The sequence below is a fragment of the Rhinolophus sinicus genome, chromosome 17 (genome assembly GCF_057876585.1).
Source record: "Rhinolophus sinicus isolate RSI-liver-muscle chromosome 17, RSI-T2T, whole genome shotgun sequence".
Taxonomy (NCBI): domain Eukaryota; kingdom Metazoa; phylum Chordata; class Mammalia; order Chiroptera; family Rhinolophidae; genus Rhinolophus; species Rhinolophus sinicus.
In genome coordinates this window covers 52,097,970-52,112,113 of record NC_142517.1, presented here as the reverse complement: position 1 = coordinate 52,112,113, position 14,144 = coordinate 52,097,970, and the positions used below count along the sequence as shown (strand labels likewise).

General features: G+C 39.6%; 1 protein-coding gene across 14 annotated transcripts in view; it reads right to left on the bottom strand.

The window, feature by feature from the left end:
* LPP (LIM domain containing preferred translocation partner in lipoma) overlaps positions 1-14,144 on the bottom strand; it is a 652,405-nt gene that overhangs the window by 245,349 nt on the left and 392,912 nt on the right. For all 14 annotated transcript variants that reach the window (XM_019752112.3, XM_019752114.3, XM_019752117.3 and 11 more), the window contains one exon: positions 7,157-7,846. In XM_019752112.3, coding sequence (XP_019607671.3) covers positions 7,157-7,846 — 690 coding nt within the window. The remainder of the gene's footprint in view (positions 1-7,156; positions 7,847-14,144) is intronic.

Below are 14,144 nucleotides of genomic sequence, written 5' to 3'. Positions count from 1 at the left end.
CTTAACTGAAGTGAATCATAATTCTAATTTGTTCTGTAAAACATCTAAAATAAAGCATAAACTGTGACCATGCAGAAGCAAACATATCTAAGGAAAGAAGAAGCACAAATTAGAGAAGAGAAGTAATCAATTGAACTTCATCAATATTAAAAACTTCTGCTCTTCAGAAAACAACATTAAGAAAATGGAAATGCAAGTCACAGACTGGGAAGAAATATTAGTGATGTATATATCTGAGGACCCTTGTTCAGAATATATACTGTATTCTTACAACTCTCAATATAAAGAAATGATCCAATTAAAAATGGGCCAATATATGATGATACTTCCCAAAAAAGATGTAAGAATGACCAATCGGGGATGAATAATAAGTGCTCTAAATCATTAGTCAAAATAAAAATATAAATATAAGCCACAGTAAGATGTAGCTATGCAACATGAAATAGCAGAAATTAAGAAGACTGACAATAGTAGTATTACCAGGATTGGAGAGCAACTGGACCTCTCAGACACTGGTGAGATCTGAGAGGTGAGTTGGTGAGATTGTAAAATGGTTCATTTAATAAAGCAGTTTGGCAATTCCTTATGATGTTAAATAGTTAACTCATGACCCAGAATTCCACTCCAAAGTATTTATCCAAGAGAAGAGAAAAAAACGAACAACAACAACAAAACTATGTCTGTACAAAGATATGTACCTGACTGTCCATAGCAGCTTCATTCACAACTCGGAATGGAAAAAAAAAAAAATGCCTCAAAACAAGTGAATGGAAAAACAAAATGCAGTATACCCATGTAATGGAACATTGCTTAGCAATAAAAATGAATGAACTATTGGTGCATTGAGATGAATCTCAAAAAATTATAGTGAGTAAAAGAAGCCCACACACCAGAGTGCATACTGTATGAGTCTATGTATGTGGAATTCTAGAAAGGGTCAAAACGATCAATGTTAGAAAGCAGAATGGTTTCCAGAGGCTGAGGGTAAAGGGCACTGACCACAACAGAACACAAGGGAGCTCTGCGGTGTAGGTGAAACATTCTCTGTTTTGACTGTGATGGTGGTTGCATACCGTATTTCCCCGAAAATAAGACCTAGCTGGACAATCAGCTCTAATGCATATTTTGGAGCAAAAATTAATATAAGACCCGGTCTCATATCATATCATATCATATCATATCATATCATATCATATCATATCATATTATATCATATCAAATCATATTAGATAAGACTCGGTCTTATAGTAAAATAAGACCGGGTCTTAATTTTTGCTCCAAAAGATGCATTAGAGCTGATTGTCCAGCTAAGTCTTATTTTTGGGGAAACATGGTAGGTGCAAACATTTGTCAAAAGTTCCCTGCCTTATGCATTTAAAATGGACATATGCTATTGTGTGTAAATTAAACATCAAAAGTTGATTAGATTAACGAATATGTTTAAACAGATTCTGTGGACATTTGGCAAGTGCCGAAAGTAAAAAGGACTCTGTGTACATAACAGCATATACTCAAACACATGTAACCCAGAAGGAAAGTAAAGTGTCAGTGCAACAGTGAACCTGAGAAATTAGCTACTGTGGATACTGAGTTGCTGATGAGACAGCGCTTGTGTTATTGAGGTCACTTAAGCTGATTTGGCGAAGTAGGTTTCGGTTTTGGCATTTTGCTGCACAGCTTGCTAAGTGCTAAAGCAGGGCTTACTCCTTATTTTAGAAGGACATAGGGAGTTTCTTCAAGCCTCTTCATTAAATAAGAATGAATTATGCACGGTGTTAGTTACTCTGGGGAAAACAGAGTTCTTTAGGTACGATCTCTATCCCTTAAAACTCCCGTGTCTAATATACACTGGGGCATAAGTGGTAGAAGACAGGTATATCTAGTATAATAAGAGAGTGATAACTTATGCAAGAAAAGGTGAAAGCATGTACAACTCAATTTTAGGAAGAAGAAAGAGAAGGCTTCACAAGAGAGATTAACACTTTAGTTTGGTCTGCAAGTATTTTATTTATTTGGGGGAGGTCTGGGGAGGCGTTCCAGGAGGAAAGAGTTCCACGATCAAAGCTATAGAGGTGAGAGATAACTAGGGATATAATACATTTCAGCTGGAAGCCTGATGTTTAAAGCGGGACGATAAAGCTGGAAATCCAGGCTGGGGTTTCAATTCATTCCTTAAGTGGCTGGGAAAATCTAAAGGTTTTTTAAAGCAGCAATTCACGACAAGGGCAAAGCGTTATGGTATAAAGATTAATCTGGTAGTATGTTCAGCAGGAACAGGTGTGGAGAGATTACAGGTGGAGATACCCATTCACTGGCCAATTCAATGGCTCAGGTGAGAAATGAGAATTGAACTAGGAAGGCAACAGTGGGGATTTTTGGTTAAGAAAACATATCTGCGATACTGTGAAGTCAGAAAGAATTTTGGGACAAATTATGTATGGGTGATGGGAAAGAGGAAGTATAGCCCCAAGGCCCCAAGCCCGGGTGCCTGGCAGGGACTTAACGGGTGCTTCCCCTCCAACTACTGATCTCCTGACACTGCACTACAACTGCCTGAGACCACTTACATGGCTGTCTGAGATGTGGGCCACAGCGGAGCCATGCTGATGTGGCTCTCTCACCATCCAAACACCAATACATGCCACCATGGTTTTCCATGAGGAAAGCATGAGGACAGTCTTTGGAAGCCCCAACTTGGAGTCATAGCTCTTCCATGAATTTGACATATGATCTTAATTGAGTGACTCTCATTACTGAGTTTTGAACCCTCATCAGTAAGAGAGACAAAACCCTCTGTGCTTAATGTGCATGGATTTTGTGAGGTCCACAAAGTACTTTAGAAACTGAAAAGCCCTGTACAAAGGGAATTACTAGTAGTATAGTCACTGGTGTCCTCAAGCATTCTCATCTGCACACATACTCAGGTATTAGCAACTTTTCTGAGGCACAGGTACATATCCAACCCTCTCCTGACCCTAACATCAATTCTGTTTTGGTTTCTTTTTTACTTCTTTTTACCTCTAATCCTGGAATTGAGAGATATTTAGCACAGGGATTTCCATAAAGATAGTTCTCCCAAATGCCACCAAGTCTTTGTAGCACATCCAATCTATATGACTTCCTCTTTTCCACAATAAAAAAAAACCACAAGCATTTGGATGTTACTTGAATGTTTGAAATTCTACCATATCAACATTCTCAAATATATATTTTTAATCTTAAATAAATTACAGGTTTTACACACCCTTCAACACTGACTCCAGCATTTCATTACCTTAGCTCTCTTCTCTGACCCATCAAATATCCCCAGATTCAAAACTAAATGAAGAGAGGGATCTGTTCTAACTCTGAAAGACCTAACAAAAACTTTGTATTAGGTTTATTGAAAGGTAGTTTGTTGTTCTCCAAGGTCTCAGGTTCGTGAAGGATTTTTCAAGGAGATTAAATAATAGATGACTTTAGAATTTAACCTAATCCCCACAATATGTGAGCCTCCACAACTTACCTGGGATGCAGAGCACCAGCGCCACTCACACAGCACAGGGCAAATAGCCGTCTTGTTAAGAGACCTGAGGCTGACGTAGATTAGGTTTATGGCAAAGAAATGGGCGCTAGAGCTGCCCTGCCCCGGTGGACCTGAGAGTGATGACTGGCCTCCAGGTTCTGTCTCTGGGATTTTCACGCTAACTCATCTTATCTGAGAATCGGAGAAATCACACATCCTACCTCACAGGGAGGTGAATATAATGCTCAGAACAAGAGTTCTGTGAACTCACTACACAGTGACATACAGACTTAGCTTTTATAAAACAGCAAAAAGAAAAGATTCCACTGTGTCTTTAAAAGGACTTCCAGTGAGAAGGGAACATTTCTCCCATATAAAGACTTGCTTATCACAATATTTTGCGAGGAACTCAGCTCAGATGGTACAGGAAACACATTATGGTCTACTGTGGCATGCAAATTCACTGCTCAGCACACTATGGGAACACAGATATAATCACAATCCCCCAAGCCTTGGACGTTCTGATTTTGTCTCCTTTTCTTCATTCTCTTCTTCATTCTTTAATTATTTTTCCTTTTTTTCCCTCTTCTTTCTTTCCTTCTACTTTCTCCTTCCCTTCCTTTCCCTTTTCTTCTAAACTGTGCTATGATGTAGGAAAATCAAAGCAACTCATCTCAAATACAAGGGATATTTAGCTCATTTAAAAAAAAAAAATTCCTTAATGGGTTAAATGCCAAATTCTTCAGAATGTCTCACTGTAACAAAAGGTAATTGTTTGAAGGCATGAAGGTAAGTTTTCCATCAGTGACTGAAAAATTAGAAATAAAGGAAAGCCAGTGAAAAACTGAATAGTCCTCACTTGGCAATTATTCAGCCCTTGGAAATTTCCAAGCCCTTTGCAATCATTAATTAATTAGTGACGATGACGTGCCACTTTACTAAGGCTAGAAGCGTGACATAAAGAGGTCTAGAGGATTTCCTCAAGCTGAAAGAGGAATGTCATGGGAAGAACTGGGATTGGACGTAGGAGCTCATTTCTCAAGCCAGGAGTCACATCACTAAGCCAAGCAGAGTCAATACTGGGACAATAAGGTCCTCTGTGCACAGGTGCAATTGAATACAGCAGTGTTCTGCTCAAAGACCAACTGGGAAAGAGCCCATCCCTTCATCCAATGCCCCCACAACACACTCAGAATGTATCTGTAGCTTCATCAGTCTCTTTCCCCTTCCCCAAAACATAGACAGATGGCTAAATATCAACCTCTATCCACTCTCCTTAATAATTGCAGAGAAAAGTACATGATTTGATTTTCATTTTTAAAATGTACAATGTGATGTTAAAACACATGACACTGTTGAAAAACAAATATTCCACAATTTTTTTTTTTAAATGATGAAATTCACTGGTATCCAGAATCTGTAATAATGTAATAGATCATCCTGAATAACTACCTTACAACAATAAGAAGGCAAATAAAATTCCATGATTTCTGGGGAGTGGTTAATACAAGTTCATTCCAGCACCCTGAGTAAGTTGGTGCAGACAGACCCAATGCCAGTAGTGTGGCAACACTCAACTCCTTAGATCCAGGTCTTGCACTGGGTGTGGGTTCTTTTCCTACACCACTGGATTGGTTCCAAATGTTGAATGGAGAGGGGCTGTCCGGAGGGGTCAGTGACACGATGGGGAAACAGGAAACTCAAAGACTGGCTCAGTCCTTCTGACCAGATTAAGCCCTCCTCCTAGACATACTTTTGCTCTGTCTCGTGTCTGTTTCCCCAAATGAGGTGATAGGAGTCTTAAACAACTTAGGGCATCTCTTCCCATTAGGCCCATCACTCAGCCATCCTATCAGTTACGCTGCTTTGGATGAGGCAAAACTACTCACCTATTTGAGCTTAAATGTTAATGGCAATTATCCCAACCTACACTTTAATCTTCCATAGGGGAATCTGCTGCAGTTGCACCAAAGTGAGGTGAAGTTGAATAATCCAATTTTTTCTGAACTTGTTGCTTTGGGGGCCAGGAAAGACTAATGCAAATATACTGTAATGTTAACAAAGGGCAAGGCTACCCGAATTGGCTATTTCAGACAAACTTTATTTAAAAAAACAAACAAAAAACAAACAAACTTACTAACATTTATTTTTCTTCATAGATTTTAGAAAGGAAGGCTTTCCGAGAGCAATGTTTTAAAAACACTTAACATTTTAACTTGGAAACTTTATGTTGGAAAATGATCACGGCTGGGCCACTTTTATATAATGGGCATTCATAAGAGTTCCTTTCCTGTAAGGAACCTAAACTTCATTTTGGAGCACCATTAAAAGAGCAGATGTTTTCATGTGAGAACAGTGGTTTAGTAGACACCCTACCTGGAAAGCAAGGACCTGACAGATTGATTTTTGTTACAATTTTGAAAATGTGAATGCGTATGTCTGGAAATTGACAATCTCAAATTGTGTAAGAGATCATATATATATATGCCTATATACATTTTCATTCTGTACTTCTAACTAATCCATCTCACCAAATTATCATACATCTTCTAACAAATCATTGGCTCTCCAATTTCTGATTTCTCACAGCTCTAACTGAAAGAAAGAGAGGGCTCTATCCCAACCCAATGGCTGGAAAGTAGCTTGGTTTCTCCATCTCACCCCTTCCAAGCAATTCTCCTGGGTTCCTTTTGTCACGGTGAGAAGGAACACCATCAGGCTGGTTCTAGTACTCAGGGAAAATCAAAGTTGTAGGTGAGTAGGTATGTGCAATATTATATCTTACCTATTCAAAGGAAGTTACAGAACACGTTGAATTAAAGAAAGACATACACGCTTACAATTAAATAAAAAAGGTAAGTGTCATAAAGATTTTTTTAATTGCCTAATAGGGTTAAAGGCTAGACGTAAGATTCTTCCTAGAAGATCAGTGAGGTGGATAACAAGGGGCAATAAACAAGTGCCATCATACTGCATCCCCTTCCCAAAGGAAACTAGACAAGGTGTCTGCATTACCTTATATCCCCTTGGCCTCACCTGTCTCTTGAGCCATTGGCCACTTGTTATGTCCCAACAGCCACTGTGGTACCAACTTTGCTTGAGTTCTGACCACTGGCACATGGGCCCAACCTGACAGCACATAGGCCCAACCTGATAGCAGCTCACCTCGTGTTTGCCCTGCATACCTGTCACCTCCATATCTGCAAATGCCCTGTCCCTGTGGGCAAGAGATGTTGCAGATCTATTTGGTACTCAAGTAAATGCAATGTCTAAGTGTGAGGACGTTTCTAATCCACAGAGAGAAGCTTGGACCAATAGGAGATAAGAGATGGAAGATAAATGATTTTTTCCTTTCTCCCTACATGAACAAATTGCCCTGAGCTGCTAGTTCATATGATCTTTTGGAAGACAATCTTTCAAAATCAAACTATTAGATGTACTTGGTACTAAACAGTAGCCATATCGATACTATAACCCCGTAACCCCAAGAGAATATCCCTATTTTCCGACTGCACTCATGCTTCCCTGGGATTATACTTTCTAATGAAACAACAATAGCACATACATTTTTGCCTCAGGCTCTGCATTCTGTGGAAGGCAGGTAAGACAGGTAACCATTTATTCCCATCACTACGTTAATGAGTTTCTTACCTTTGGTTGCAGTGGTGGTGCACAGGGGGCTGGAACAGGATCTGTGATATAGGTCTTCTTGGGACCAGCGACTGGATACATCCCAGTAGGGTTGTGGCTCCCTGTTCCAGAGGGAGCGTATCCTTGTTCCCGCTTCCAGGTATTGGGGTGACCTTGCTGACCATAGGCAGGATCCGAGTCATGTTTGCCCCCATAGGCAGGCCCTGCTGGGCAATAGGCTTCATAATAGCGTCCTTGGTTGGGGCCATACCCATACCCAGGCTCAGGCTGAAGTCCTGGTGGTGGAATATATGTATAATCCATGCCTCCTCGTGTTGAAGGAGGTGGACACTGCCCTGAAATAGGAACTGGTTGAGGGTTATAGCCCTGCGGCCCTGGCCCTGGGCCATAAAATTGTCCTGGTGAAGGAGCAGCCATGTAATGAGAGCTGGGCTGGGCCGACTTCACTTGCACGTTGAAGGTAGGCCTTGAAGGGGTGGATGCTGTAGTGTAGGAGGCTGGCACTGGCTGAGGCTGGGGTTTTAGTGTTCCAATTGGAGCCACAGGGATGGGTCCAGCCTGAGGTGCAGGCTGTGGTTTCAATGTAGACTTTTTGGTTGCTGTTAGAGGGGGTTGGTTTGGTATGACCATTCTCTTGTGTCCAGTGACAGGGGTAGAGACTGGAGGAGAGGCTGTTGCACTAGTAGAGCCCTAAAATGGGAGAGAGAGAAAGAGAGAGAGAGAGAGAGGAAAAAAAAACAACACAGAGATATTGTCAATGTAAAATAAAAAGAACAAATATTAAAAACTGCTAATTATTATTTTTGTATTAACTCCACAAAATACAGCATGGTTCCTGCCTTTTAGGAGATCACAGACTAACACAAAAATCAGTTGCATTTCTGTGTACTACAAATAAACAATCTGAAAAGGAAATAAAAAAAACAATTCCATTTACCATAACATCAAGAAAAATATGCTTAAGAATAAACTTAACCAAAGAGATAAAAGACGTATATACTGAAAAGTACAAAATGTTGCTGAAATAAATTAAAGAAGGCACAAATAAATACAAAGACATCCATGTTCATGGATTGGAACACTTTATTATGTATGGTTGGAACACTTTAATATAATTAAAATGTTAAGACTACCCAACGTGGTCTACAGACGTAATGCTATTCTTATCAAAACCGCAATGGTGCTTCTTTTGCAAAAACAGAAAAATACATCCTGAAATTCGTATGCAATCTCAAAGGACTCTGGCTAGTCCAAACAATCTTGAAAAATAAAAACAAAATTAGAGATTTCAAAATGCCCAATTTCAAAACTTATTAGACAACTACAATAATCAAAACAGTGTGTTAGTGGCATAAAGATAGACATATAGACCAATGGGATAGAATTCAGAGATGAACTCTTGAATACATGATTAATTGATTTTTTATGAAGGTGCACGACCATTTAATGGGGGAAATAACAGTCATTTCAACAAATGGTTCTGGGAAAACTGATGTCCACATGCAAAAGAATGAAGTTAGACCCTAACTTTACACCATATCCAAAACTAACCCCAAATTTTAGCCCTAAGTGTGACAGCACAAACTATAATACTCTTAGAAGAAAACAAAGGGGAAAAGCTTCATGATATTGGATTTTGAATTTTTTTTTTTATATAACATTGAAAGTACTAACAACTAAAAAAATAGATACATTGAACACTATGATCTCAACCAAACTACCCCAAAACAGGCATCATAATGCTAAAAGGAAGTACTAGAGAAAGAAAGCTAGAGGACTGGGCAAAGGGAAGAAAAAAAGGAAAGAGGGCTGTTGGGAGAAACAAATACACTGGCAAAACCAAAGACATGCCAAATTTTAGATCAAAGATTCCTGTCAATGGTTTGGTGGTTGCCAGAGGGTAAGGGGGGTGGAGGGTGGGAGAAGAGGGTAAGGGGGATCGAATATATGGTGATGGAAGGAGAACTGACTCTGGGTGATGAACACACAATGGGATTTATAGATGATGTAATACAGAATTGTACACCTGAAATCTATGTAATTTTACTAACAATTGTCACCTCAATAAATTTAATGAAAAAAAAAAAAAGATTCCTGTCAAAAGTGATTTACAGAAGATAACGCAAATGCAGACTCCTCTAACTTTTACATCTTCCTAATGTCTGTTGCATTTATTCGTTCAACTCAGAAAAACTTACTGAATGTCCTAATGACCCAAAGGTGAAAATACTTCCCTGCTGAACAATGGAAGGCTATAATTATGATGGGGGATAAGAAACATTTGTCCTCAGGCATTAGTCTATTTGGAATCTGCAAATACGCGAGTAAAACAACGTTTTAATTTTGCTTTTAGTTACTATGATTCAATTTGTTGATAAAACAAACAAGTAACCACACCCTAATTTTGTTGTTTATCAATTTCCATGCAAATTCTAGTAGGCATAGGAAGAAAAGATGTGAGACTTTATATTACCTGTGTCATTTACCCACACCACACCACAAGAGATAATATACAGATGGGACAGGCCCTGCTAGCAGCTTCCTCATCAGACCCACTCTTCTTCAGAACTCAAAGAATTTCAACTTAGTTCAGGGAAGCAATGTGCCCACTTAAAATACTTCCCTGGACTACTTTGCAGGTAGGAGTTACCATGTGACACAGTTCTTGTCAAAGAGATGTACGCTAAGCATTTTGGGTAAAACTAGGGCTCTCCTGACATAAGCACCAACCCTCCCTACTTTTCTTCTCTCCTGACTGGAATGTGAATGTGGGGCTATAAATGGTGCAGCGATCTTGCCCCCACTGTCATGTAAATATCTATTGATTCAGATATTTAGTTTTCCGGGAATAGCATTCTGATGATCTAGGTCGATCCAGAGATAAACATTAAAACATTTCCAGGGACATTTGGTTAGCATTTCACTTCCAGGGGTTGTCAACTAGAGAGGAAACCTCCTACGCATCAGGGAAAATTTAGAAATGAGTGGGGATATTTTTTATTGTTACAGTGACTAGGGGATGCTATTGTCACTGAATGGATTGGGGTGGGGGGGAGAAACATATCATTGTCAAACACAAGATGACAACAGTGACCCTACTGACACTGATATCTTCTGGAAACCAGATTGTGGAGTTTCCAGCTGCCAAGGAGGCTCCCTGGTCCTCTAAAGGATCTCTCCTCAACAACACTTTCTCCTTCCTGGTTCAAATAACTTCTCTCTCCCCTGGTCCCCTTGAGCCTAGAGGAGGTAACACCTCTGGCTCTGCTGGCTCCACATATTGCTCTGTCCCTACGGCTTCTCTAAATAAACCCAAATGGGCCTATGGACAGAATGCTTTTATAAAGTAACCCTTGACAGGAGCTAGTTTCAATGTGCTACCATTTTTTATGGGATCCTGAGTGTTACAGCTATCTTTTCCACATATAATTTGCTTCAATTGTAGATTCCTAGGGATTTTGCAATTCTAGATTTAGTCCTCTGTTAAGTTATAGGAGGCTGGTGAACAGTTATCTTTTTTTTTCTTCCTTTTATAATACTAGCCCTTTAGGGGGCAAACTTGCCATTTATATTGTAATTTAAGCAACCTGAATATTCTTGTGTTGGTGGAGTGAACTTTCCCTTCTGCTAGAAGGTCATCCCAATAGTGCCCGACAGAAAGAGATGCAGTTTCCTCATTAAGACATTTATTAAAATATACATCCTGAAGAAATTCTAATATAACTAATCAGTTAAGACCCTGACATTATACAGTAGAGAACAGCCAGAGCCTACAAAAAATATAAGGTCAGGTTTTTCTAGCCAACCATGTCAGTCTTGAAAAATGTCAGCCGCATAGATGGAATTGAATGAAAGAGAAGGAATAAAGCATTTCTTTTCTTTGATGACTCAAGATCAGCAGAAACCCAGAGTTCCTATTTGGAACACTTTAAAAACCTCACTATAAATGGAGACACTGACTGAGCAACTGGGCTAATGACAGGCATATCTCTGCTGCAGCTGTAAAGAAGGCTGCCCCCAAAACAGATGCCTCAAAAGTCACATGTTTTGAAAAGGAAAACCAATCACCTTCATAAAGTGAATGAGAAAGAATTAATGTCGACCTCACTCTCTAGAAACAGCTTTTTTTTCACAAGTATTTCTCTTTTTCTTTCTTGGTGAACACATACACACTCGCTCGCACTTGTAATCACACAATACATGTGTGCACGTGTGTGTATGCGTACACACACAGAGACACACACACACATTTTTAAACATCGCTAAAGCCTTTGAAGGCAGGCATCAGGGCACGATTTCAGGAGCCATTGCTTTCTTCTAGGAAATACCTCATTAGAACTCTCTTCTGGTGATGAGAAGGTTTCTCACAACTATATGAATTCTGCTGTGTATGTGCCGGCATGTTTATGAGTGTTTTCTATATCATAACTACACGTGTGAAAATAGCACATTAAGCTATATATTTTTTCCTTTGCAATTTTACATTCTTTACCTCATCGGAGGTGGAAGGGATAAAGAACAAGAATCATTTTAAAGCATATTTATTTATATTCTTCATGGTTAAAGAAAGCTATGGCAACTCTTTCCTGGCCCACATATTCAATTAAATACATAGTGAATGTGTTCTACTTACTGGATTAGTTGGAGTTTTTAAGTATGTATTTTTGGCATTTCATTTCTTTTTTAGTTTTTGCAGGAATGCTTGAAGTTTTAACATGATTTAACATTTTCATTTTGAAAATCAAGCATATTGAAAAATTACACTCATACAGACATGTGTGTGAGTATTTTTATGAGACTTGAGTCTATGTAACAGTATTTTTATGTGGTTACTTTTCTATTAATTATTCATTATTTTTCATGTAAAGCATTTTCAACATGTAAAGCTCTGTGAGCTACCTGGAAGGAGGATAGCATCCTAGGATGAACAGTGTGTGTCTCCCTGTCCCCCAGAGTTTATAGCCTGATAGAGGGGCTAATACATAATCAGTGACTGTTGAATGGACGCCTTGATTATCAGGCAGAATTGGCTGTGACCATGAGATAAGAACAGACAAGGGGCTGTAAGAGCACCTCTGTACTCACGTCTTTGAGCAGGTCCCCAAATTCCTTTTAGCCCAAGTCAAGATGACATCTTACATTCCTCTACCTCACTTACCTCTGCCCAACCATTCCCTGAACACAACTACACACACACACGATCTAATCTACTATGTCTCATATGTAACCTCTGACTATTTCTCCCATCCCTGCACTTTATTTGAGTCTTCCTTTGTCTCCTCGGATTCTGGTCCTCATTGTCACTTCCTCATCGTCACTTAGCATCAGCTCACCTCACTCCTCTCTCATCTCTCCTCCTCAGTACTGCCACAGTGATCTCTCTGACGCGAACAACTGATCGCTGATCCTTGCTGATCCAGATTTGGCAATGACTCTGCCTTGTGTTGACCTCTTTGCTTTTTCCCCCCCACATACTTTACGGGTATAAAGACTTTACAATCTAGCCCTTGCACTCCTGTCCAGCCCTCCTCCATGGCCCCCCACCGCCTCTGCCAACATTCACGGTAAGCACTCCAGCAATATTAACCTCCTGTAGAGACGGAAACACACTTATGCCTGTATTCATATCTGCCAGTCAGGACCTCCTTCTACAGTCTATGATCCATTCTATACAACTCTCTACCACATTTCTCTCCTGCTGCTCAAATATAGCCATCTTCTGCCTGGCAGTTTCCTGCTTATTCTTGAAGTCTCACATCAAATGGTGCCTCTTCTGTAATGTCTCTCTTGACTACCCCAAAAGGATTTTGAGGTTTTTTTCTATGGTCCTTCACTTATACTCCCAATAGGGTCAATACATACCTCCATTAAAATAATCCTATGATGTTTTAAGAATTCACCGGCATGTTTATAAGTTGGGAAGAAGTCAAACTGTAAGTTATAGCAAATCAAATTATCATGGTCTTAATCAGCGATACTTATATTTTGTAATAGAAATCCAGAGGTAGGCAGCCAAGAACTAATATGAATGCTCAACCGTGACGTTAGAAATTCAGGCTCTTTCTAGCATTCTGCGAGAAGGACTTTTCTAGTGTTTCTTCAAAATTGCTACTGATGACATTAGCTGACATATTGCTCAATGCCCAATGAATAGTGGTTTTCTTCATTTGACACAGGGCCTCTTCTCTTCTGTCTCTTCACTCTCTCCAGGACCATGCCCACAACTTGAAAAAGCTTCTGTTATGAAGACTCTCTTTTTTATCTCCAGAAGTCATCTGTACTCTGAATGCTAAGCCCAGATATTCAACTGTCTATTTCATGTGTGTACTTGGATGTCTCTTCAGCCTCCCCATGTGGGAAACTGGTCATCTTCCTTGGATCTACCTTTCATTCTTTTTGTCTGGTTTTCTCATCCAGGTAGTGCTCAAATGAAAACACTGGGAGTCTGTCTTGAGCCTCTCCCTCACATTTCATTCAAGTACTTAAATCCTGTTGATCCCATTCCCCAATAGCAAATTCTGTAAGTCTGAAATATGTCCACATTCCACTATTTCCACTGCTGCAACCTTATTCTGAAATACTACTACCTCTTACCAGGACTGCTCCAACATTATCCAAATAGGTATCCCGATGTCTACTCATGTTTGCCTCAGTGAATCCTTCATTCTGTAGCCAGAATGATTTCTCTCAAATTAAAATCTAATTACATTACTTTCCTGCTTAAAAGTGTTCACAGGCTTAGTGGGATAATTGTGACTCAATCTATCTCTTCTGCCTCTCCTTGAGAGTTATATGTCATGTCACTCTCTAACATTGACTTTCTTTAATATGTCAGGCTCACTGCCATCTCAGGGATTATGCCTACGTGCTTCCCATCTCTCGCTGAGGTCTGTTTTGCTAATTTCAAAGAATCCCATAGGTCTCAACCTGAGTGTCAGGTTCCTCAGTGACCCTTTGCCTAAATCTTCTGGCACCGTGAAAACTCTTT